The 26,927-nt window shown below is 40.2% G+C and overlaps 2 protein-coding genes across 4 annotated transcripts in view; one reads left to right on the top strand and one right to left on the bottom strand.

The window, feature by feature from the left end:
* Window positions 1-9,554, bottom strand: part of LOC120223195 (soma ferritin-like) — a 45,718-nt gene extending 36,164 nt beyond the window's left edge. The window contains exons 1-3 of the mRNA XM_039221230.1: window positions 9,483-9,554; window positions 8,544-8,663; window positions 1,142-1,195 (exon numbers count right to left, since the gene is read on the bottom strand). Coding sequence (XP_039077161.1) covers window positions 1,142-1,195; window positions 8,544-8,663; window positions 9,483-9,554 — 246 coding nt within the window. The remainder of the gene's footprint in view (window positions 1-1,141; window positions 1,196-8,543; window positions 8,664-9,482) is intronic.
* Window positions 897-26,893, top strand: CPOX (coproporphyrinogen oxidase). 3 transcript variants are annotated; one of them, XM_039221238.1, is made up of 10 exons: window positions 897-1,052; window positions 1,371-1,482; window positions 9,535-10,347; window positions 12,533-12,676; window positions 12,945-13,055; window positions 14,489-14,630; window positions 17,027-17,245; window positions 22,009-22,113; window positions 24,870-24,962; window positions 26,312-26,893. In XM_039221238.1, the coding sequence occupies exons 3-9, from the start codon at window positions 9,819-9,821 to the stop codon at window positions 24,955-24,957; spliced, it is 1,338 nt and encodes a 445-aa protein (XP_039077169.1). In that variant the 5' UTR covers window positions 897-1,052; window positions 1,371-1,482; window positions 9,535-9,818; the 3' UTR covers window positions 24,958-24,962; window positions 26,312-26,893. The 3 variants fall into 3 exon arrangements, with proteins under 3 accessions (XP_039077169.1, XP_039077167.1, XP_039077168.1); XM_039221236.1 differs by having other exon boundaries at window positions 898-1,052; window positions 24,870-26,893; XM_039221237.1 differs by lacking the exon at window positions 1,371-1,482 and having other exon boundaries at window positions 898-1,052; window positions 24,870-26,893.
* Window positions 26,894-26,927: the final 34 nt, after the last annotated feature.

Below are 26,927 nucleotides of genomic sequence, written 5' to 3'. Positions count from 1 at the left end.
TCCAAAGTTTATATCTCTTCCTATTGGAAATCCTTCTCTGGGTCTAAGTCAAATCTTGTCCTCACTCCTCACACATTCCAATTTGTCTTGTTCTTCTTGATGCACTGATCCAACTCCAAAGAAACCATGAAGAAAATCCTTTCCAAATTCTATTCTCCACCATGAATTTGAATAGTAACTTCAGTTTTATTTCTATGCATGCCCTCATTACCTTTACACTCTACCCAAATAATCAGTACCTCGCTGGGACTCATTTTTGTCCTTTGTAAAATGGAAGAATTGTTTAATCATAACCTTTGCTTCCCTAGGTTCTAAGGATTTAAAGAATGAAGTCACATGATAGGCTGTTGGAAGTATGACAACCAGGAGAGGCACTGCCAGCCAGAAACGACCTTCAATAGAAGCAACTCTTTTTGTTCACATATTAATTAGACTTTTTCATAGGATTTCATTTCAAGGGATCTGATACCAAAACAAATTTGAAAGCCATTGGATTAGGTTCTATCTCAATCTAAGATAATAGCTTATGATTCTGCAGTCTTAAAAACTGTAACAGAGGGAAGAGCTCTTTTATCTATTTACATTTTGCATGTTTTCAGAGACTTAAAAACAGATATGTTTCTAAGAGACTCAGAGACTAGATACAATGCTTGGGTGAGTGCACAAGCAGGAACTGATACAGCAGAGCAGCCCCCAGGGATAAATTCCTTTCTCATGAAGTCATACAGCCACTCCTCAGGTAGCTATTTTCCCTGGCACAGTTGACCCTTGTAATTTGACTGGTAGCAGAACTTTGCTGGTGAATTCCAGGCAGAGCCAAGGAGGAGACTGTGACCTTAGCTCTCCAATCCTCCCCTGCCTCTCCCACTCCTCCAGCGGCTCCTCCCACATTGGCAGGGAATATGAGAGTTCAGAACTGAAGTTTATTCCTGTTAAGTCAAACACTTCAAAGTTGCCATGGTTCCTGGAAATCTACCCCCCTCCCCGCCCCCATCTATAGGATCGCCAAGTGAGATGCAGAAGTACCTCTCTTCTGAGCTTCTGGTGCTGTGGTGAGTAGTCTGGTTTTTCCTTGGTGACAGCAGCTTCTATAGTCCTATTTGCAGGATCTGCTGCCTCAAAACCTAGACAGCATGCCTACCGGGTACTGTATACTATATTGTGCATGTAAGTCATCGGGGGAGTGGGGAGAATCCTAAAAAGAAAGGATTTATAAGGTTCAAATTGTTATTATTAGAGTCACTAATGTGAATAATCCCAATGCTTTATAGAGACTCTTCTTTGGGAAGAAAAGGGAACAGCATTACATCTTCCTGAGCTTCTTCTATCCAGCCTCACCCCTCATGTTCTACCCCCTACTCTGCTTACAGAATGATTTATCTCAAACATAAATCTGATCATGCCACCTTCTGCCTCAGTGCCTGCAAAGGATTTCCACTGACTTCTGAATACAGTATCAGTTCTTTGGCAGAACATGCAAAGGTGAGCTTTCTTTTGCCTCATTCATCCTGCACCTTTGGTTCCTGCCATTCCATTATCACTCAGCGAGGGGCAGAACCTGAAGTCTTAGCCTAGCGGCATAGAGTATCAAGAGTATATCTTTTTTCCTTTTAGATGTAGTCACATATTTTTCAAATCTTCCCACAACAAAATCAGTGAACGTCTTTATTAAAAATAATGCTTGTAAAATAGAATGAATATTGATGGCCAGGCACTAGGTTGTATGTTTTAAGTTGGCTCATTTAATCATTACAACAACCCTAAGAGATAAGTGCTATTTCTAACTTCATCTGATGGATGGGAAACTGAGCGCAGAGGTTTGTTTACTAATTATTCACATTCACAAGTATCATAACCAGGTTTCAAACCCTGGCAGGCTCCACAAGTCATCCTCTTTACCATGCTCTCCTATAGCTTCTCATTAAAAATGCAGATTCACAGGCCTCTCCACAGCCCAAAGGTATACATTTTAAGCAAGAATCTAAGATTCTTCTTAACGCACTGATTTGAAAACCATTACTGTAAATTTTGTTCAAATAGAAAATAGTAGATGAGTGCCCTCTAGTGTATTCATCTGAGCATTACACATTTATTGGTGTTGAATCTGATCTTTTATCATTTTGTACAAAATAGCCAAATTTCATCATGTACAAATTTTAAGGGCTGTATTAGGATAAATAACTTACATGTCAGAGTCTTATTAATGCTATCTTAAACTGATTTTTGTCACAAAAGTATTATATAAATATTGTCAGATAACTGTCTCTCTCATCATACCTCAATAGCTCCTGGGAATTCAATTTAAATATTGGAAGGCTCCAATCCAACAAGTCTGGTTGTTAGGCTCATATCCTTAGTGCACACAGTAAGTGCTAAATGGAAAACCAAAACCTCTCTGTGCAAGAGGCTGATTTTATTCATCTTATCTGTGGTGGCTTCATCACATCATTAATTGTCCTCAGTAAGTCCCACTCAATTTGTTATGTCAGAAGGGGATTAGACTAAGGCCCATCTGTTTTCTCTTGTCCTCCTTAAAGTTAGATGGGAGGATAATCCATTAACTGTTTAGTATGATGTGTGTAAATCCCCTGTATTTCTGTGATAGGCTATTGCTTATTCCCAAACAGGAAGCCATCCATGTAGTTTTTTAGGTTAGAGTTAAATATTTGTAACAAAAGACCCTAAACTGTAATGGCCAAAACAAGACTGACATTTATTCTCTCTGATATAACTGTCCAGAGATAGTAATTTACATAGTGGAGTTCTGACACCCCACACTCCACACACAGATTCCATTTCTGGGTTCAAAGGGTCTGTTCCACTTCCTGCTCTTGCCTCTGTATACCAGCCAGTGAAGAAAAGGCCAGGGAAGAGAACATACATTCCCTTAAAGGACAAACCCAGAAGTGGCATACAACAGCTTTGCTCATAACCCACTGGCCAGAATCTGGTTAAAAGCTATAAGAAAAGATAGGAATGCGGTCCTTAGTGAGGCAGCTACATGCCCCACTAAACCTGAAGTACCATCATTAAAGGAAGAAAGGGAAAATGGATTCCTAGTAGTTGTCTCTATGGCAAACCACTTCCTATATTTGGACATTTCTTATGTGATTCTCTAAGCAGCCCACTTACTCACAGAAAAATAGTCAAGAAAATAAGTATCAGGTATTTCAAGAATGCCAGTTAATAAAATGATAGCATTTTTATAGAGATGCTGCTGATTCAGTTGGGAACCTTTCTTTCCTTGCTTTATGGTCCTTCATGGTAGAGGTTTCTAAATTATAGATCTAGACAACTGGTTTAAAGGTAAATACAGACAGTCCTTGCATTGCATGGTTTCAATATGCACAAATTACAGTTAGTTACTGTGGCTTAGTAAAATACCACCAGTTTTCCAACAAAACAAGTTCAAATTTCAGTTACCATATTATGTAACTATGGGTAATTGCACGAAGTACAAAATTTGTGCTAGCTCTTCAGTCCACAAATAACAATAATAATAAATAATAAATAATAAATAACAGGGGCACACAATGTTCGCTGACCAATCATATTATTTTTCTGAAAGTCTGTTAGTGATTGGTCACTGAATATATTATTCAGTTTATGCACAGAGAGCAAAGTGTGTAGCTATGTTGCTTCCTTGTCTCTCAGTGATAAGCCCACAAGACAGTTAACAAAAATGGATTAAGGAAAGCAGTAATTGGCCATCAAAGATGAAAGTGTAGTAAAGAAATAAAAAGTGGTAACACTGGAAGTGAAATCCTAATTGAATGTACATGAAATTATAGAAGAAACAGCTGGCCATGGAAATTTCGTTACTGCCACCTTTTGAGACAATTGGATATTCAGCCATAGGAACTGTATTAGTGAGGGTTCTCCAGAGAAATAGTCAATAAGGTGTGTGTGTGTGTGTGTGTGTGTGTGTGTATGTGTGTGTGTGTGTGTAAAGAGATTTATTTTAAGGAACTGGCTCACATGATTATGGAGGCTGGCAAGTCAAAAATCTGCACAGTGAGCCAGCAGCCTGGAAACCCAGGGAAAAGCTGATGTTGACCAAACATCTGGGCACCGTGCCCACAACCAAGTTCAGACATAAAATTAAGTATCAGAGGAACTTGGTGAATGAAAACATGTTAAAATAAAGGAATAAAGTGGTTATGGCAAGCCAGAAGTGATGCTGATAAAACAACTACAATTTCACATTAAAGGAACTCTTGGGGGTGCGGGAAGGGCACCTGGCTGGCTCAGTCAGAAGAGCATGTGACTCTTGATCTCAAGGTCATTAGCTCAAGCCCCACGTTGGCTGTAGACATTACTTAAATAAATAAAAACTGAAAGGAAGTCTTGGGATATTCCACAACTTTCAAGGCACAAAGGACAAAATGTTGGAAGCTGATTTAAACTTAGGAAAAGCGGACAGTTCACTAATAAGGTATAGAAAAGATGGTCACTCCATGTCAGAAGTTATAGAATAAGAAAAGAAGACCAGCACTTTTCAACCTATTCTTGATAAGCACAGAGAAATAAGGCACTTTAATTCTGAATGTTTCTAAGCCTTTAAATTGTAGTGTACCAAATAAATATTAATTTTGATATTTTTTCATTTTTAACCTACAGTAACTGAGTTCTTAGTGTTTTGGCAGAAAGTTTTAAAGGTCACAGAACAATCGTAATTTTTTCACATTGATCATTAAGATTGATCTGTTTGGCTTCTGTGAGTATGGTGATTTTTATGGTCCTGAAGTACAAGGCAAAGTGGGGACTGCCTCTATATAGTATTTCACTGGGAGAGATTATCTGTCTGGTGGCTCAAATGGAATATCCGTTTCTAGGAGGACAGGAGAAGGGCAGTAACTTCTTTATGGACCCTGGTTCCTGGTAAGGTGTAGGTGTTCTCTGAGCAGAGGGTGCAGATTCTGCCCACAGACCCCACTCTCCTCCTTGATGCCTTCTCCCCTTCATACTTTTGTGACATGGCACCAAAGACCCTATGATTTCTTGTTTCCCTTGTCCCTAAATGTCTCTTATTCCCTGTGTTCTGACTTTGAACCCTTTATCCTTTTCTTCTAAAAGTTCCTCCATGAACTTTCCATCATTCCAGCACCATGGGTATCTCACAAATCTTTACTCTTCCAGCCCTCACTCCTCAGAATTCATATTTCCATTTGTAACCCACCAGCATCTCAGCATGTCTTGCAGCAAAAGAAAATATTTCAAATGTGCCTTTTTCTCCCTCTGTATTCATTCAATCTCTAGAAGCAGGTTCCGGCCTTCGCTAAACTGTTAGACATGGAAGAAAGTGTTTAGATAGATGCAGAGAACAAAGGGAACTGATTCTTGATACCTAAGTTTAAAAAGATGTTGATATGGGCTTAAGTTAAAAATCTTGATGTGTGTTTTCCAAGAAAAGCTTCTAGTTCACCAGATGAGATGAATTTGCCATGACGTGAGTGAAAGCAGCTCTGCATCTCTTGAGCAAATAACATTAGTTGAAAGTGCCACATGACATCGGTTAAATGTCTTTCTTATTGCTGTCTGATGTCCTATTGCCCCATGCCCATTGTCCCTAGCTTGCCTAAACAGAAGAGATACTTTCATATACCCAAACATGTTGTCCCCAACATATTCCCAAACAACTCTCACTTTCAGTTGACCCATAGTGTTCTTAAGCCTCCTAGAATGGTTGTTAAGAGCATTGTATGGTGAAAGGGTGGGGTGGTCAGGAAGCTTCTGTACCTAAGGCAAATGGAACAGCTGGATAGCTTTGGCTGGACTGGTAGAAATAACTGTTAATAACTGTCTAGATTAAACCTATTACCTTCTGTCACACCTAAATGTGCTAGTTCTTTCTGAATTCCATATTTTTGTTCATCTTAGATTCATAAGCTCAATACCCCAGAATTATCTTCAAAAATCTGTCTCTATATTGGGCATCAATGGTATTGTCTGCTTACCATATTTCCCTTATTTTCCGAAAATGATATCCCAGACTTACCATTACCCTCAATTATAGTGGGAGGTCATCATGTACTTTTTTTTTTTAAATGTTTGTTTATTTATTTTGAGAGAGAGAGAGAGAGAGAGAAAGAGAGACAGAGAATCCCAAGCAGGTTCCACATTGCCGTATGAAGCTCCATGCTGGGCTCAAACCCATGAACAATGAAATCATGACTGGAGCAGTAATGAAGAGTTGGACACTTAAGCAACCAACTGAGCCACCATACACCCCTGGAGGTCATCATGTTCTGACATGATTCCATCCTCTATACCTCTGGCCATTCTTGGTTGGCTCCAGTGTAGACATTGAATCGAGATGCAATAATTAGGATGTTAGAAAGACTTAAGCTGAAGGTGCTGAAAATCTGACAAACAGTACCTTAATTTATTTATTTTTCCTCATATAACAATAACTCCAGTCCAAGGCTACTACATCTACTCAAGGAAGTTATCAGGATCCAGGCTCCTTCTATCTTACTGCTCTGCAAAATTTTTCACGTGATTTTTATAATATTTGTTACAAATGGTTGCTGCAAGGGGCTCTTGGGTGGCTCAGTCGGTTAAGTGTCCGACTTCAGCTCAGGTCATGATCTCATGGTCATGGGTTTGGGCCCCGCGTCGAGCTCTGTGCTGACAGCTAGCTCAGAGCCTGAAGCCTGCTTCAGATTCTTGGTCTCCCTCTCTCTCTGACCCTCCCCTGCTCATGCTGCCTCTCACTCTCTCGCTCAGAAATAAATTTAAAAAAACATTTTAAAAAATGGTTGCTGCAACTCCAGATACCACATGCATATTACTATAGAGAAAAAATATATAGGGGCAAAAGGCAAAAGGTGAAGGACTAAGGATCAGGCACCACAATTCCTCCCTTTCATAAAACTTTTCTTGAATTTTTGGGTGGGATCTACACCTCTATGAGAAACTAATTTTAAAATTACTTCAGTTAAAGAAAAAGCAAGTTAGCAATTTAACCTTAAGAACCTATTATTTTAATGAAATATGTAAATACTTGTATCTAAAGACCTAGACATTTTTGGGCATCTGGGTGGCTCGGTTGGTTAAGCATTCAACTCTTGAATTCAGCTCAGGTCATGATCTCATGGTTTGTGAGATTGAGCCCTGCATTGGGCTCCACACTGAGCATAAAGCCTGCTTAAGATTCTCTTTCTTTCTCTACCTCTGCCCCTCTCCCTGACTCACAGACTCTCTCTCTCTCTCTCTCTCTCTCTCTCTCTCTCTAAAATAAAACAATATATATAAAGACCTAAACAGTTAAAAGATAAATTCCAAAAAATAGAGTAAAAATATCAAAAAGTCCACTTCTTCAAAAAGTCCATATCTTATTCTATATATATATGTATACATACATATATATATATGGCTCATGATTTTGTACAAGGCTATTCAAAATCTTTTTGCTTTGTAGGATCATAAAGCAGTGCAGGAAACTGGCTCAAAAAAGGATGAGAAGCCCTACCTTACATCTTATGTTTTATAACTTATTATAAACTTATTATTTGTCCTCACTAGCTTTCAGATTCTTGGAATTGCTTGAATAGGGGACATTTTTTTATTCAATGCTGAAAAATAGGGCTTAAATCCCTTGGAGACAATTTGCACCCACAGGAAGGTAGTTTAAATTCACATTAACCAGACTGTGTGAAAATGAATAAAGGAACCCCTATTCAAAATAAGGTCAGGAAATAATTAAGGGATGTTCTCACTCAGTATCAGTTACAGCTTACTTTGCATACCACTTTAGGAAGGATTTTCTCCCCACCCAGCAACAATGAGAAGCCACCACAACTCTGAACTCTCTTTCTCCTCCTATGAAATTTCCTTCCAAACAACCCCTTTCCTTTCCTCTATATACGGAAACTCCTCTCTTTTGTTCTTCTGTATTGTTCTTGCCTATGGTGTGCTGGAGTTTGCATGTCTGGAGTGCAATTCCTCTGCTATGCCCAGATAAACTCATTTTTGCTGATTAAATAGCTAGCTGTTTTATTTTTAAGGTTGAGAGTTATAAAGGCCTTTCTTTAGCATAGAATAATAAGGTAAGGGTAGGGAGGGCTCTGGAAACCAGAGGAAAGGAGAGCAAGCTCTTTGCATAGAGAGGTAAGAGTGGGGAGGGATGGAAACCTGCAAACTAGTATACAGTTGGCTCAAGACCAGACTATCTGACTGGGCATATGTTCAAACCAGCCTGTGCCTGCTTATCTTTTCCTAGCTTTATGAGTATTCTCAGAATCAGAGCGATAATGAACGGGGGGTTCTTATAGAAAAATGCACTAAGAAAGACATTCCATTAATGAGCTTCAGTTGCTATCCCCAGGCCCAGCCAAACCCTATCACAGGCGCCTAGGAGAGGCAAACAACTCTTCCTGCAGTGATAGTTCTTATCTTCCCTTTCCTCCTGCAACTCAGTCTCCCACCAAGTTACACTATAGCTAAAATCCTATGGTTTTCTTCCTCTGACGTAGTCTATTCACTTCTCAATCCAAACCTTTACCTTTTATTGAATCTGATAGGGAGTCAAGCATGCCTACCCAGCTGACATTGTTTCCCAGTGGGAGAGTTGCCAGACGCAATTGTGGATGAATAAGATACACTGGTTTGAACAACTGGTCTGACCCATAGCGATGAAGTTCCATCACTGCATCTGGCCACTAAAAAATTTTAGAGACCACTATAAGTGGCTTAAATTATTATCTACTACTAGAAATTAAAATCATTCCATGACAGTCTTTCTAACACTTTTATGTCCAGACAACATAGAACTGTGGTATATTACAGGAACAATAAGAACAAAAATCTGTCAAATCTATGTTAGCTTCTTTCATCTTTTTTGAAAAGTGTGTGTGTGTGTGTGTGTGTGTGTGTGTTGATGGTGGTAGCAGGGAAGAAGCAGGGCAGATGTTTGTTTGCCACACCTAGCTTACACAAGTGTCGAAAGTACTAAAGGTGAGAAATGCTTGGCAGCACCCCGCAACTGTAGGGTGATATGTATTTTTAAGTCTAATCTAATTTCTTGATCACCCAAACACACCAGTTTTATGCTTGTTTAGTAAAACGATCACTTTGCTTTTCCTATTTCTAAAATAATCAAGTGGTTAGTGCAGGATCAATACCTGGAAAGATTGTAATGATGAACTCCCTTAAAGTCTTTTACTAGGATTTTCTTAGCAGCCCTTCACTACCTTACCAACTCCCTTTAAAAATAGCTGTTACAAAAGGAGTCTCTCAGGTTCTGCCCCCAGGCAATCCTGCAGGTTCTAGAAGGTCTCCTGGACTGGAACGGGACACGAAGGGGCGTTCTGTATAGACTCAGAGACAGGATTTGCAACAGTTTGAAAATGTAATTTGTAAACTGTAAATGTAAAATGTGAATGTAAATTGAGGAGAGACCCCGGCCATATTTCTGCCCTACTGGGTCTCAGGGTCCAGCCCTACTTTGTCTACACACTGTAGCTGATTGGACAGCCGACCAGAGGTTGTACGTGACTAGAAAGCCTCTTATCTCTGCCTTCACTTACACAGCCCTCTCGCACCTCCGGCATTGAGCTCCCTTGTCTTTGGACCCGCCCTTCTGGAGACTGTGGATTCTTTATCTCCCTGGCGCGCCCCTGCAGGCGACGATAGGAGCTGGACTACAGCTCCCAGAATCCCCCGCAATCCCGCCGGCCGCCCGGGGACCGACCCGGTAGTAGCTCTTCTCTGCCAAGGTTTCCACTCCCAGAGCGGCTCCCCAGCTTGGGGCCTCCAAGGAGCTCAGGGACCGATCTCCGGGACGTGGGCATTGCTAGGGGTGACAGCGCGGGAATATGGCCTTGCACTTGGGCAGGCTGAGCGCGGGCTCCTGCTGGCGAGCTGCGCGCGGCGGCCGCGGAGAGCTGTGCGCCTGGCCGGGGCGCTGCGCCGCCGGACGCACCTGCCGGCGCCCGGGCTCCGCGGGCACAGAGCAGTGCCGCGGGCTGGGACACAGCCGGACGCCGGGAGCAGCCCCCCGGCTCGGGACCGGGCTGACCACGGCGCTGGCGGGGCTGGCCGGGCTGGCGGGGCTAGCCGCCGCCGCCTTCGGGCACGTACGGCGGGCTGAGATGGTGCCCAAGAGCTCGGGGGCGCGGACCTCTGCGTCGGGGAAGCCTGAGGAAGAGGACGATCTGGCCCGCCGCTGCAGCTGCTTCATGGCCTTGCCTGTGACCGACCTGCGCGAGCTGCGGGGGAGACCGAGCGACATGAAGACCAAGATGGAGCTGCTGATCCTGGAGACCCAGGCCCAGGTGTGCCAGGCTCTGGCACAGGTAGACGGGGGCGCCAGCTTCTCCGTGGACCGGTGGGAGAGGAAGGAAGGTGAGGAGACCGGCGCTTAGCAGGAGGTGGAGACGGAGGTTAGAGGTCGGGATTTAGGCTGCTGGCAGCAGATGACGGAGAATAGGGGCTGGGACTAGGAAATGGGTACCCACAGAGCAGCTGCTAGGTTAGAAGTGACACCTTTAGGGAGATTGACCCTGTACGGGTCATTAGACCTCTGCTTGCAGACCTCTGGATCCAGATCTGCTGTCACTCTAATACTGTAGGTTACAGAGTCCAGGCGATTTTTTAATGGCATTTTTCATAATAGTTTTAGGGTTATTTTTAGGCAACAGGCGTGGATGTCCAAAGTTGTAATTGAGCATCGATTTTCCTCACATTTCATCCGCTTCTCTGGGTGCGTTTCCCATTCTCCTTTAGAGATGGAAAGATTAACTTGCCTCCTATTTGCTAAGTGTTGGCCAGACTCCTCCAGTTGGGGGTGTCATTGTGTCAGTAGATCTTTTCCCCAGGTTGCACAAGAAATGTTTGCACAACTGCTGCTTGTCAGTAGTTCTACCAAACGCACCCCTCAGATTTCCTGCCAGGACAGTCTTTCCTTCCAATGGCAAAACCCACGTCTTCAGATTGGTAGTTGGCAGTTAGGAGGGGACTAAGGGAATGGACAAAATGGGTGAAGGTACAAACTTCCAGTTATAAAATAAATAAGTCATAATGATGTAATGTACAGCATGGTGATTACAGTCAAAAGTATTGTATTGCATATACTGCTGAGAGAGTTGATCTTGACAGTTCTCATCATACGAAAAAAAATTTGTAACTCTGTGGTGATGGATGGTAACTAGACTTATTTTGCAATGTATACAAATATTGAATCATTGTGTTGTATACCCGAAACTAATATCATGTTATATGTCAATTATACTTCAACAGAGAATAATCCAGTGTTTATAGAATCATATATTTATGACCATGTTATTGCCTGTGTAGGGAAACCCCACATTTTGGTCATAAACTTGAAAAATTCCTGACTTCTTAGCTAGGAATACTTCAGCATCCTTCTCAGCAGATTTTGAGCTGTGATGCTGTCACATCTCTATTAAGTGACGTTAAAACTGGTCTTTTGTAGCAGGTCTTTTGTAGTTTTCCGTCTTATAATGTTTTCACGTGAAGACCGTTGAACCAGGACTCCACCACAAGTACTAGAGTAGCTGTGTGGTCTTCAGAAGTTAGTTTTTTATGTGCCTCTGTGTCCTCATTTATGAAATGAGATTAGATAATATGTGAGGGGATGTAGGAATGGTTACATAAGAAGTGCTTAAAGTATTGTCTGATACATAGAAAGCACTGAGGCAAATTGGACCGCTTGCCAGCTGTGTGATGTTGGACAACGTGTTTTGTCTTCCTGGGCTTCATTTTCTCATTTGAAATGTACATGGGTTGCACTGGATAATCTTATGTCCCATCCAGCTCTAAAAATTCTTAGAAATAAAACAAAGACAAACAAGTACCTCCATGAACAGCTGCCTTTGTGGTAACTGTAATGTCTTAAAGACAAACTATTAATAGTAAATCTCATATACCTAAATATTAATGTGTATCTTATTCTGCTTAAGGTCCCAAATCCCTGAAGAGTTCGAATGTCTACTGTTTTTTAATTGCCTTTAAACAAAATTAAATGGTACACAACACACTGAGAAGAAACAACTGAAATAATATGGAGCTCTTAAACTTGGTAATGATAGAATATTCCTAAAACATACCCATACCTGTGTTTAACTTCGGACTTCTTTCCTATATCATAACCAATGGATGCCATTGTGAACAGTAGTATTTAAAGGGGAAATATTCCAGTGATTTTTATTTTATTTTTAAAGTTTATTTATTTTGAGAGAGAGACAGGGTGAGTTTGCCTGGTAGAGGAGCAGAGAAAGAGGGAGAGAGAGAGAGCGTCCCAAGCAGGTTTTGGAGCTAGCTTGGAGCCCTGTGGGTGGGAGCTTGATCTCACAAACTTTGAGATCATGACCTGAGCAGAAATCAAGAGTCAGGCACTTAACTGACTGAGCCACCCAGGCTCCTCTCCAGTGATTTATTTTAGATGTAGAAGAAATACTCAGTTTAGAGGAGGAAAATCACTCCTAATCCCACCACCTTCACACAAGGGTTGTTTTTTATTTTGCATGTACCCTTACCTTCTCTCTTTGTTTTGTATCTCTATAAACAGGAGGTGGTGGCATCAGCTGCGTACTTCAGGATGGGCGTGTTTTTGAAAAGGCTGGGGTGAGCGTTTCTGTTGTTCATGGAAATCTTTCTGAGGAAGCAGCGAAACAAATGAGAAGCAGAGGGAAAATTCTGAAGACGAAAGATGGTAAATCGGGCAGTCTCAACAGCATTTAAAAGTCCCGCAAACTGTTTTCCCCCATGAGTTCTATTTGTACAACAAATATTGCTTCTGTAAAAACAAACAAACACATATATCATTTGGTGCACATGTCAGAGAAGCATGTTCACATTTACTTTGTAAAAATTCTATTTTAAGAGACAAAAAACAGCTTTTCAAAATTGGTCCTGAAACCATGTTGGAGTTATTCAAGCCCGGTGACTGAGTGGAGCTCACTACATGTTTTGCTTTCCAGGTAAATTGCCATTTTCTGCTATGGGTGTGAGCTCTGTCATTCACCCCAAGAATCCTCATGCTCCTACTATCCATTTCAACTACAGATACTTTGAGGTAGAAGAAGCTGATGGTAAGCATCCCTGGAGCTGTGCAAAATATTATTGTGCAAATACTGTGTATTTTAAAAAAAGCCAGGGGGCATAATCTAAATGTGAGAAAGGATATATAAATCTTAACGAGTTTTTCAGGAGGCATATGAAGCCTTATTCCTTGGCAGCTGCAATTTATTATGCACGAGAGGGTAAAGTGAAAATAGCATTGGCTGGGCTCTGAACTAAGTTCCCCATATTCCTTCCAATGCAGAAGAAATGATTTAATGAACCTCAGCTTCAAAGTGCATACCGGGTTCTTTGCACAGGAAAGGAAATGCAAAGGAAAACCTCATATACAAGGTTAAATGGAAATGGAGAACTTGCTTTTGTGAAAATGTGAAAACATCTTCCACGTGTATTGCTCTGCTAGTCACCAGCATGTGTTATCAGTGGGTTTAAGATACAGTGGAGTTGATCATGCCTCATTAAGGACATGTAGTTCCAGCCCATGTCTCCAAATTAGCCGGATGTACTGTTACCACCTGGCGGAGTGTCTGTGCAGGGCCGCTCTACAGGTGGTGGTTTCTCTGCAGCTGGTGGTATTTAAAGTTGATGTATTTAACTTTGATTTTGAAGACATTTAGTTTGGTTCAACCTTTCAATGTTAGAAGTTGGTAACTGGTACTGACAACCTATAGACCCAACTAAACACATGTAATAGTTATTCTCAAATGGTTAGTTGTGTCCCTCTGTAAGTGTTTTTGCCCTTTGCTGGGGTTAAGGCAGTGTGGGCAGTGGTTTTTAATACAGGGGACATCAGAATCTCCTGGGGAATTTTTGTAAACGCAGATACCTGGGCCAGAGATTTGCTTGTGGTTTGTTTTTGTTTTTTATTGTTGTTATTGTTGTTTAAATTGTGACCCAGCAGAGGCATTTTATGCTCCTTATGTGATTTAATATGCAGCCATTCCTGGTCCACCCATGTGGTGTTTCATCATCACTGCTGTGCCTAACATTTTCCTGCCTGGATCTACTCTCTCACTTTTTGATTTCCTACCTCTTTTCCCTTTTCTTCCTCTTAGGCTTTATTGGCCATTCAGAGATAAATTTAGATATATATATTTATGTATATATTTTATTGTTTGTTTATTTTTGAGAGAGACAGAGTATGAGTAGGAGAGGGACAGAGAGAGAGAGGGAGACACAGAATCTGAAGCAGGCTCCAGGCTCTGAACTGTCTGCATGGAGCCTGATGCAGGGCTTGAACCCATGAACCGTAAGATCATGACCAGAGCCAAAGTTGGATGCTTAACCTACTGAGCCACCCAGGTGCCCCTAAATATGTTTTGATTGTCACCCACTTTATATTTAATAAACTAAGCTGATAAATTAAGTTTTCTAATACATTGAGTAGTGTGCAACATCTCAAAGTCCAAAGTCTGCATGATAATCACATGTCTTGATTTTGTAGGTAACAAGCTGTGGTGGTTTGGTGGTGGATGTGACCTTACTCCAACGTACTTGAACCATGAGGATGCTGTCCATTTTCACAGAACTCTAAAGGAGGCTTGTGACCAGCATGGTCCTGATCTCTACCCTAAATTTAAAAAATGGTAGGTAAGGGTATCATAACACCTAAAATATATTCTGTTCCTTCCTTCTGTGGATCCTGAAGGCAATATTATGTCACTGAATACGTTTTTCAGCTTATGAAGGTTGATCTGTTTTCTTTGTCCACCAGAAGTAGGATACCAATTTGAAGTGGTTTTATTATGTTATTTACTTAGGAATGTTTGAATAATTGGGTAGCAGCATATTGTTTGATCCCAAATGATTTAGAATATAAATTAGAGTCTTTTTAATCCTGGGATAGACTTTTAATGTCTCATCCTAGATGAGAACTGTTGTTGCTATGGAAATACTAGGACATGGGAAGGGTCGGAGAATGACTAGGGAAAGATGCAGATATACCAGAGATTTGGACAAGGAGAAGACTGGGATTGGAAACTTTGTTAAGGAAACTCTAACTATAAAGAAAAGGGAAACAAGTAAGTTGTGAGGAGATCCAGGATATTTAGCAGATTTGAAATGGAGTCTAGGCATTAACTGTTTGGAATAAAAGCTCTGCCTACAGCTAATTGACATTCTTGAAAAAGGAAGAACAGAAGATATTTTGGTGTTTTTTGTTTTCTGTTGTTGTTTGCATTCCTTTTAGAGCTAATAATTGTGAAATCTTGATATTATTTATGAAGAGTAGGGAGTTCAGCTTCAAAATCCTCAGAAAAGATATATTCTCCTTTTGATTGATATTACCAATGAAAATTGCACACCATGGAAGCATGAAATTAAGATGGAGGGATTTTTTTTTCTCTCACAAATCAGCATCCTTCCGGGAAGAGGACTGGTTTGGATGACATTCTCTTTTTTTGGTTTTCTTTTATTGCCATTATTGAGATAACTTTATCTGAGTGAAATTAGTTACTAAGACATCTAGGATGCAGCTAATTAAAAAGAAAGAAGTTTTTAATATAAGTATTTAGCAAATTTCTTAATTTCTTGATGATTTTGAAATAGTGTGAGTGGTTAAAGCTGACTTCACAGCCTTGCCAAGATGGGCTTCAACTATGTTAATAAAATGTGCTTGTGAAGGAAGTCAACAAATAACAGTCAAGGTGAATTATACCACTGCATCTGTTCTAGCGATTTGCATCTGCTGCCGATTTTGTTTTTTGTCTGTTTTGTTTTGTTTAGTTTTGTTGGTTTAAGCTATTAAGTCTATTTTTAATGGAACCTTTTAAATAGCATTTAGTTTTTGTACAGGTTTTTCTATTTATAGAGCTCATCTAGAAAGCTGTTTCCACAAAGTAAACTGTTCTACAAATTGAGCATTTAGGAAATGACATTTGGGACACCTGCTTTAGTGGGCACAGAAGAGCGAAAGACTCGGGACAGATTGATAGTTGCATGTGCAGGCTCCCAGGGGCACCTTTCACATGTCCGTGATCGTTCTCTGAACGTCTCCTTTCACTGGCCCCTCCCTCAGTCGTGCAGACTATGAAGCCTCCACACTGTGTTGCTGAAAGGAACCTTAGAGATTATTTGCTGTGCTTCCTTTGGCGAATAAGGACCCGACTTGAGAGCTGAAGGGTTGGCGCCCAGTCAGACCTGGTTGCTGGTATTGGTAGAGGATTCCTGTCCTGCCTCTTGCAAAGGCTCCAGTGCTGCTGAAGGCAGCAGCATCATTTGTTTTTTGTTTTTTTTTTAATTTTTTTTTAATGTTTTATTTATTTCTAGGAGAGAGAGAGAGAGAGAGAGACAACGTGAGCAGGGGAGGGTCAGAGAGAGAGGGAGTCACAGACTGAAACAGGCTCCAGGCTCTGAGCTGGCAGTCAGCACAGAGCCCGATGTGGGGCTCGAACCTACGAACCGCGAGATCATGACCTAAGCGAAAGTCGGACACTTAACCGACTAAGCCACCCAGGCGCCCCAGCATCATTTGTTTTAAGAAATACACTATTGGGGCGCCTGGGTGGCTCAGTCAGTTAAGCGTCCAACTCTTGATTCTAGCTCAGGTCATGATCCCAGGGCCATGGGGTCGAGCCTTGCATCCAGCTCCATGGTGAGCATGGAGCCTGCTTAAGATTCTCTTTCTCCCTCTCTCTCTGCCCCTCCCCTGCTCGTGCTCAAGAGAGCATGCATGCACTCTCTCTCAAAGTAAGTAAATAAAAAATACACTATTAATACTGGACTCTTGTTTCTTTTTCATTGAAGTTCTTAGAGTTCCACCTCCTTTAGATATGTGTTATAGTCCTCGCTTTGCAGATGAAAGCGTAAGCATTTTCTACAAATGTTTCTTCTGTCTGAAGCCCTAGTTTCATTTTCACAGTTGGGCATAAAAGTAAGGATGCTGCTTTGGCATTAGACAAGGATAAGCTGAAATCCTCACATTGATTTTTGTGCCTCTTTTTCCTCCCTTTGATCCCTGACATAGCCTTGCTGTGTTTTCCAGGTGTGATGATTACTTTTTTATTGTCCATCGTGGGGAGCGGAGAGGCATCGGGGGCATCTTTTTTGATGACCTTGACTCACCATCCAAAGAAGAAGTGTTTCGCTTCGTGCAGAGCTGCGCCCAGGCTGTGGTTCCTTCATATATTCCTCTTGTGAAGAAACACTGTGATGACTCATTCACCCCCCAGGAGAAGCTGTGGCAGCAGCTGCGGAGAGGACGGTGAGTGACAGTCTACAGGAGAGTAGACTGTCTTATTGCATGACGTGGGGTGGAGGAGGGTAGAGTAGCCGTGGTGGGTGAATGAATGGGCGGTGGTGTGTTGTCTTGGGCAGTTCCTTTGTTAAGAGTTGTAGTAACACTAACTCGAACTTCTTTTTATAACTAGGTGAATATTAAATGAATATTAAGACTTGTGTGAAATAGTATTATAAAAACAGCAAGGTTTATTTCATTCGTCTGTACGTTAGATTCACAGGAGCCATGTATTGGTACCTGTTGAATTTAATCCAGCTGATTTTCTTTTTTAATGTTTTATTTATTTCTGAGCAAGAGACAGCATGAACAGGGGAAGGTCAGAGAGAGAGGAAGACACAGAATGCAAAACAGGTTCTAGGCTCTGAGCTAGCTGTCAGCAGAGCCTGATGGAGGGCTCAAACCTGCGAACCATGAGATCATGATCTGAGCCGAAGTCGAACATTAACCGACTGAGCCACCCAGGCGCCCCCAGCTGGTTTCTTTTAGTCTTCTGGCAGTGCCTTCCAGCCTTATGCCAAGATATGGGCATCATTTAATGTTTTTGCTGCTTTGTAGATTTGGAACCCCACACTTTTCCATCCATTTTAAGGTTTCATGGAAGTTGTTATAATGGAAATAACCATTTCAGAAAGTTTTTATACTTAATGGTAATATTTATTAATTATGGAGTTCTTACTGTGTGCCAGCCAATAGGTTAGACAGATTGCATCTGATTTTCTTTACAAACCTGTGAGACTGGTGTAATAATCCTCATTTTATAGATGATAAAACTTACTCCCTGAAATGTAAGTCTCTTGCCCAAGATTACACAGCTAGTAAATAAAAGATCCCAGACGTGGAAGCAGGTCATCATGACCTCAAGACTGGTAACCTTTCTCATACGTGAAGGAAGTTAAGTAGTTGAAGCAGGTTTGTATTTCTTACTAGATACTCAACCTCAGCCACTCTGTTCTGTGCATCGAATGTGGTGAGCTTAATTGGGTGACCACACTGAGGTCATCTTCACCTGAGGTATACTTCGGATCAACTCCAAATGATCCACCCTGCCCACTCACATCAATTTCTGACTGCCATCTTAACTGCATGTATAGTACTGGTCTGTGGCTGTATCATGGATTTTCTCGTTTATGTTAATTCTGTCTCAGGCAAATAAAACTTTCAGTGCTTGAGGAGGTAAAGCTAGTCCCTGAAAAGATCAACTAAATAATGTTTCAAGTTTAAAGAGAAATATTTGTGTTTATTTTTTCTTATAGACCTGTATTATCTGGTCCTTATTTAGAAATTTGGGGAAATGGAAGTTAATTAAGTTTTCTTTTATAAGTTTCTTAATGTGTCTGTTTTGGGACTCTTTTTTTGATCCCATGATTTCTCAAATATACTTTTACTATTCCTTCCTGTTTTCATTTCCTTGATATTTATTATGCAACTCTTATGGCTAGGCACTATTCTAGCTACAAATGTGAATATAGTGAAAAGAACAGCTGTGAAAAGAAAAGTTCACGGTTTAGTGGGAAAGGCATACCTAAGTGGATAATTTAAAACTCTATGCCATTTGATTTCTTAACTTCCACATATGAGTGAAATCCTATGGTATTTGCACTTCTCCGACTGACTTAATTCACTTAGTATGATACACGCCAACTCTCTCCATGTTGTTGCATGTGGCTCTAAGCTAATCATTCTTTTTTTATGACTGAATAATATGTGCAATTTAAGGAACAAAACACATGAACAAAGTCAAAAAGGAACAAACAAGAAAAACAGACTCACGTACAGAGAGTGACAAGTCTCTGTAGTTACCATCAGGGAGGTCATGGGGGGGATGGCTGAAATAGGGAAAGGGGATTAAGAGTAGACTCGTGGTAGTGAGTACTGAGTAAAGTATAGAATTGTTAAATCATGTTGCACACCCGAAACCAATATAGCACTGTTAATTATATATTAAATAAATAAATAGCTAATGAAAATTTGCAACCCCCACCCCCCCAGAAAGTACAATATTCTACTTTTGCTTAGGATTTGATGTGCAAAGCTGGCAGGTTTTGTGAATACTAATGAGGTGAAGACTTACAACTTCTTAGACATAGGAATAATGTTTTGTGTTCTTTTGTTTTTTGTTTCTTCATTATGTAATGACAGGACATTTTGAGAGTTTCATTTGTGCGAATCCTTGCGCATCGGGTATTTTTTGAGTTAGCTCTGAGTGTGGGGTGTTAGATGAATTTTCTGTGTGATGCGGCATGTGAGTGTTTCTCACTGAGAACCTCCTTCCACCCCCGTATCTCTGGGCCTTAAGATGGCAGTAAACTCTGGGTCTTCAGATAAGCCCAACCCCTCACTGCAGTTGTCAGCATTGTGTTCCTCTTCTTACACACTGCACTCAGAGCCCTATCTGCATCCTTCACACGTTATACCTGCTCCTCTTCCTTCCACTGCAAGGAGGAGTTCCCCTTGCTCTGGTCAGGCTGCTTCCTTTTTGACTTTAACCACTTACTGGCAGTTTCCTTTAGTCTCTTCCCCACTTATACTGTTCTCTCCCCAGACATTGAACTTGACTCTTAAAGCCTTCTTTTTCATGAGAGAACAGAAACTAAAGGTCTTTTTTTAAATTTTAATTATTTTTAAAAAGTGTATGTATATAATCTCTATACCCAACGGACTCACCAACAGACTCACAACCCCAAGGTCAGTGCTCTTCCGACTGAGCCAGCTAGGTACCCAGGAAACAAAAAAATCTTTAACTTACTGTTGTTTTGTTGTATTTTAGGAAAGGGAAACAAGATAAAGTTTAGGCATTTGTTAAGTTAAAGGGAATGGTTTACAGGCACCTCAGGGAGGATAAATGTATGGGAAGGATCAACAAGATCTGAACTACGTGAAACCTGGTAGGAGTCAGAGAAGCTAATGTCAGGAAAGGGGCATCCTTCACTCAAAAAAGGAAAGCAGTTCAAGGATCCTTACAGAAAATTCATTTCGGGAGTTCCATACAGGAATCTTTGAAAGAGACATCAGTACAAACTAGAGAATCCCAGCCACCCATTAAAGATCATGTTTCAGAAAGTCAGCATTGGGATGAAAAAGGTGTCTGAGAGACCAGTTCTTTTCCATGTTCTTAGCAAGGAGGAAATTAAGAAGTTTCACTTAAATTATCTTTTGAAACAGATATATAAGAAGGTATTAAACAGTTATAAATGCACACAGTTCAATCCATGATAAATAAATGCTGAGGAATAAAAAGGGGTCCATTGATAAAATGCATTTAAATTTTCTCAAGGCCTTTGGCAAGTTTGCACACAGAAGAGTGTTTTCTAAAAATTTAAGTGCTGTGGAATTCTAGAGAATATCTTCCTACAGGTGTGATTAAAGACTAACCAGTGGGTAAACAAATGAGCAGGCTCCAGGCTCTGAACTGTCAGCAAAGAGCCCAATGGGGACCTTGAACTCATAGACCTCGAGGTCATGACCTGAGCTGTCAAGAGCCAAGTCAGACGCTTAACTGACTGAGCCCCCTAGGTGCCCCCTGAGGGAAGTTTAGACCAAGAAAATGGTTTCTGAATGAATTGAAAAATGATCTGAAAAGGGGTCTATTCACTGAATTTTCAGTTGTATGGATCATTCTAAATTCTTATGAGTAGTAAAAATTCTCTTTGAAGTTTAAATGACCTTTTACAAGAGATCCCATGATGTTAAAGCCAATCACAGATTTTTTTCAGCTAGACAGAGTTTAGATCTGACACCTTGGCAGTTAATGGAAAACAAATTTACCAAACCAAGTTTTAGTTGATGTTAAGGAACATCTTAGAAAAATAAAAAATAAAATAAATAAAATAAAATTGAGGGGCGCCTGGGTGGCTCAGTCGGTTAAGCGTCCGAGTTCGGCTCAGGTCATGATCTCTCAGTTTGTGGCTTCGAGCCCTGGGTTGGGCTCTGTGCTGACAGCTAGCTCAGAGCCTGGAGCCTGTTTCAGATTCTGTGTCTCTCTCTCTCTGACCCTCCCCTGCTCATGCTTTCTCTGTCTCTCCCTCTCTCAGAAATGAATAAAACATTAAAAAATTTTTTTTCTAAAAATAAAGAAAAATAAAATTGAGCCCTGCAACCCAACCATTGCTTTTTATTTTGATTGCCATTAATCTGCAGGAAGACTGAATCATATGACTACTTATCTGTTCTATCAATTACTTTAAGAAAAGGGAATATCTAGAATATATTAGTAATTACTAATAGATTGTTGGCTGTGCTTGGCCTTTAAGTTATGAAAGTTTTGCACCATCTTAGTATATAGAAGCTATAGGTGGTAAAATGAGGTCTTCTGAAACATCTCAGATCATGGGGGAAGGCCAGAAAGAGCTGTTCTATTCTAATAAAGGGTGCTGTTTCTTTTTCTTAATTGTTTTTGTGCCTTAAAAGCTGTCAGCTTTGTTCTGTTCTGTTTATTTATTGGAAAACATAACCTTCTTGTTTTGTAACTGTGTCATGTTAGGGCCAAATCTATATCCTATTGTTTGTTGGATAGAATGCGCTTTTATTTATGCCTGGCCAGATGGAGAAGACTCAACTGGCTGTAGACTGGTGGTCCCTGTGCCAGTTCAGCCAATTAGGAGGGGGAGGGGCAGGAAGAAGTCACACCTACCCCCGCCCCCGGTCCCCTTGAGGTATTTGTTATAGGGTAATCTTAAGAAAGATTTTACTCAACTGGCCCTTAATGTTATTTGTTGTCTTTATGTCAGGTATGTAGAATTTAACCTTGTGTATGATCGAGGTACGAAGTTTGGCCTCTTCACTCCAGGATCCAGGATCGAAAGCATCTTGATGTCTTTACCTCTAACAGCTCGGTAAGAATGCCTCATCATAATAAGTATTCCTCCACTCCCAATCTGCTAACCCCTACAAAACACAAACATTAATACTGCAAGCGTCTTACCTAAAGACTTCATTTGTTTTGATATTGCTGATTTTATAATTATATCACAGTCAAATAATTAAGGAAGATTAATTTTATTAAAAATTTTTTTCATGTTTGTTTATGTATTTTGAGAGAGAGCGAGAGAGCTGGGGAGTGGCAGAGAGAGAAAGGGAAAGAGAGAATCCCAAGCAGGCTCTGTGCTGCCATCACAGAGCCTGACGAGGGGCTCTATCTCACAAACCATAAGTTCATGACCTGAGCTGAGATAAAGAGTTGGACACTTAACCAACTAAGCCAAACAGGCACCAAGAAAAAAAATTTTTTTTTTTTAAAGAATGAATGGCAAGATGAATGATACGGTTCTGTGGGTGAGGGCTGGGAAAGTATAGAAGGAGTGAGAAGATAAGGTCAATGATGGTATCTAGGGGCCCAGAATAACCTTACCCACTTGGTAATTTTCTAGGAAGAGCTATGGGCAAAGCAAATTTATTTGAGTATGTCATGTTTTTCAACTTAATTTTGTCAGAAGTTATTACACCCGTGAGGAGTCTTACTCTCCACTATGAAGTAACAAGCTTGTGTGAAAGTATGAGGGATTGTTGCAAGTGCTCTGTGTTCTCTCTGTGCTTTACATGCTGCTGTGGTGAGCTTCCAGAAAGGTTACTTGAGAATGTGAGTGGGGGTGGGGGGGTTAAAGACAGATACATCAAAAAATAAATAAGTAAAGACATATATTTATGTTGGTGCTATTAGGTTAATAAAGATCTACAGTTGACATTTTGTGTATGAGAAAGTAAGAATGATGTGTGTCTAGACTAAATAGAAAAGATAAAAAGAAAATTACCATTGCTTGTTTTATAGGAACTAGAATCTTTTCTCTATGGGTATAAATGTCCAAAAAGAATGGGTTCCTGGATGGCACTAAAGGTCTGCCTTGCCGCATTCTGCCATCCAGATCCAGCCTGGTGAGATTAGTACCCGGTATAGTTGTCACTGTCTTCAGTGACATTGGCTCTGTCCTTGTGTAACTGCTCTTAGGATCTCATGTCCTTAGCTGAAAGCTCATGCATATCACTGTTAGGTGTTCCTGCCACCCTAGACATGAGATGTGAATAAAAAGTAGAGATAAGTTCTTTTTATTTTTTTTAAATGTTTATTTTTGAGAGAGCCTATGCATGCATGTGCATGAGTAGGGGAGGGGCAGAGAGAGAGAGAACCTCAAACAGGCTCTGCGCTGTCAGTGTGGAGCCTGGTGCGGGGCTCGATCTCACGAATGGTGAGATCATGACCTGAGCCAAAATCAAGAGTCAGGAGCTGAACTGACTGAACCACCCAGGTGCCCCAAAACTAGAGATAAGTTCTTAAGGCCTCAGGTAGTCCTCCTGATTACTGCTGGCCCCTAATTATAAGGTACATCTTAAGGTGCAATCTGGGTAGATTATAAATCACTATTTGAATAGTTGACAGGTCACTTTTAGCTTCTAGTCTATACCAAGGGTGTGCAAACTTGAGGGCAAGGTGAATCCAAGGCCACTTGTGATGTGTTTTTGTACAGCTCTTGAGCTAAGAATGAATTTCACATTTTTAAAGGATTATTAAAAACAAAGAAGAATATTGTATTCTTTTTTTTTTTTTTAATTGTACCTGGCCCCACAAAGCCTAAATTAAAGTATTTATGTGGGGCATCTAAGCATCCACCTTCAGCTCAGGTCATGATCTCGTAATTCGTGAGTTCAAGCCCCTCATCAGGCTCTGTGCTGACAGCTCAGAGCCTGGAGCCTGCTTTGGATCCTGTCTCCTTCTCCCTCTGCCCCTCCCCTGCTTGTCTTCTGTCTCTCAAAAATAAACATTAAAAAAAATTATTTTAAAATAATTAAAAATTATTTTTAATTTAAAAAATAAAAATAGAGTATTTAATATGTGACCTTTTGTAGGAAAGATTTGCTAACCCCTGGTCTAAACCAGTGTTTGCCAGACTTGATACGACAACTTAGCCATTTTGACTATACTTGTATATTATCTGAGGTATTATTCACTTACATTTTATACTCTTATTTTTTCTGAGAATTTATTTAAAAAAGCAAACCGATGTTATTGCCATAAATAGAAAGTAACACATTAAAATAAGTGAATAAATAGTAAGCTAAAAAAAGTTTGCCCATGGATCATCTGTGGTTCTGTATTTTATGAAACTTGGTTTCTAGTAAAAGTGTATTTTGAGGTGTTAATATTAGCCAAAGAATGCTCAGGAATTATTAATATTTCATTTTTTAGCAACAAATATTCTTTAAGACATTTTTAAAAATATTTATTTATTTTTGAGAGAGAGATCAGAGCACAAGCAAGGGAAGGGCAGAAAGAGAGGCAGGCACAGAATCCGAAGCAGGCTTCAGGCTCCGAGCTGTCAGCACAGAGCCTGACGCGGGGCTTGAACTCACAAACAGCAAGATCATGACCTGAGATGAAGTCGGACACTTAACCAACTCAGCCACCCAGGCACCCCTAGCAGCAAATATTTTTAAAAAGCCTAGTGTGTAAAAGGCCTGTTTGGTACATTGGAGACAAGGAGGTGCAAGAAATGTTTTACTCTTAGAATTTTAGCGTTCACTTATTTAAAAAGGTATGTGTGTTGTTTATTATTGTTATTATTATCACATGTTTTGCTTTTGTTTTGGACCTGTACAGATGGGAGTACATGCATTCACCCGCAGAGAACTCCAAAGAAGCGGAAATTCTGGAAGTCCTGCGCCATCCGAGAGACTGGGTGCATTAATGCAGGTGGAGTGCCCGGCCTGGAGCTTAGGACAGAAAGTGTGCCCCATCCCATAGGCCCGCACCATTGCCACTGTGTGGCAGTGAATAACCTGTGGGTTAAGCTCCAGCCTCCTCTCTGCAGTTGGCTTCCTTGGCAGGCGCTGAAGTGTGTTAAGTACTACAAGTTTGTCGTGGATGCTGCCAGCGACAGGTGGTGGTACGGCAGCTTGTCAGAGTCAACGGGTTGATAAAAACCTCATTTATGCTCTTAGAATCATTTTGTATGACTAGTTTACAAAATACAAAATTGAGTTTCCAAGTGTTGAGTTAAGGGAATCTAAATATAATGTGTGTCAGGAAACTTCTCATGCTATTTTTGTTTTATGTATTTTTTAAAGTTTTAGTTTCTGCCGCCAAAAATCTGTGGTGGGATAACTTTTATTTTCATTAATTCAGTGAGTTGAGACTTCATAACAATTTTAGAAAAGCAACTTGAGATGAAAGTAAAACGTTTACTTTGTCATGACTGAAGTTTCATTGATCATAACCTTTATATGTCTTTCTCTGGAGATCATAATATTGTAAAATGTTTATTTTTATAATGATATTTAGGAACACTTGAAATTTTCTAAATCTCTGCATGTGTTACAATTCAATAATTCCCTATAATTGTTAACTCTAAAGTGACGTCACTGTTATTTAAATAAGGGACATCTAAGATGTAACTCTGATTTTTGTAGAACTGTTTTGTTAATGTTGAATTCTCTGCACTTTTGAATGTGAAAGCTTATAATCCTGGAGTCTGATATTTAAAATTTTCTATTCCAGACATTCCTATATGCAAATTTAGACTAAAAACAACCCCGGGAATGTTGTTAGTTAGGAAATGTTTCTCATTTGGAAAGTGAGAAATATTTTCCTTCCTTAAGTAAAGTCAACGTAACTAGTGTGAGAAGCATGCAGGCATTTTATAAACATATTTCTTTGTAAGAGGGACTGATTAAAGTTGTCCTCTTTTTAAATTAGAGATTTTGCAGCTCTTTGTTCTTACGAGAAAATCACAACAGAATTCTTGGTGTGTCTTCTTTGTTCATATAATATGAGTGCATTTTATTTTACTCATATTGAAGTTTGTAAGGAATAGTGTCTTCCTACATATTATTAATAATTATCTTGGAAGATGTTAAATGTACGTGATTGTGTATGATTTTAGAGCTGGGAAATGTGTGGACTCTTCAGCTGTCTTCCAACAGATCTGCTGATAAATTTTATGAAATATGACTAAAATGTTTCTATTTTTCATTTTTTAGGGGTAATTGATACAGGGAAGATAAATATTTTTTAGTACTAAAACCATCATTCCTCATTCCTAGGTATTTTACCCAAGAAAAATAGAAGTTTTGCATTCAGATTTCTGTAGCAGCTTTATTCGCAATAGCCCAAAGTTAGAAACAACACAGATACCCATCATCAGACGACTGGATAAACAAAGGATGATTTATCAGTATATGAAAATACTACTCATCGGTGAAAAGGAACAACCGCTCGGGTGAATAGCAAAACAGCATTATGCCAAGGGGATGAAGCCAGACACAAAAGAAGACTCATTATATGACTACAGTATGTGAAAACCTAGAAAAGCCAAAACTTGTACAAGAGAAAGCGCATCAGTGGTGGCCGGGGCTAGGGCTGGGCAATTGACTGTGAAAGGGAACCAAGGAGTATTTTGAGAGGATGGAAACATTCTATATATTGATTGTGGCAGTGGTTACCAGACTGTTTACGTTTATCAAAACTCATTGACCTTGGCACTGAACAACATGGAATTTTGTTGTGTATGTGTTTTATACTTCAATAAAGCTGATTAAATGAAAAAAATATATAGGCATATAGGAACAAATGTTCAAATAAACCTCAGTTCACCTTGTACAATAAAAATACCCTTATCATATAGATCTGCTAGCCTATTTAGTTGTATTTAGAGCTGTC

Source organism: Hyaena hyaena, unplaced genomic scaffold (assembly GCF_003009895.1).
Source record: "Hyaena hyaena isolate Hyena2069 unplaced genomic scaffold, ASM300989v1 scaffold_969, whole genome shotgun sequence".
Lineage (NCBI taxonomy): Eukaryota > Metazoa > Chordata > Mammalia > Carnivora > Hyaenidae > Hyaena > Hyaena hyaena.
The sequence above is the reverse complement of the archived record's forward strand: the minus strand, read 5'-3'. Positions and strand labels throughout refer to the sequence as shown.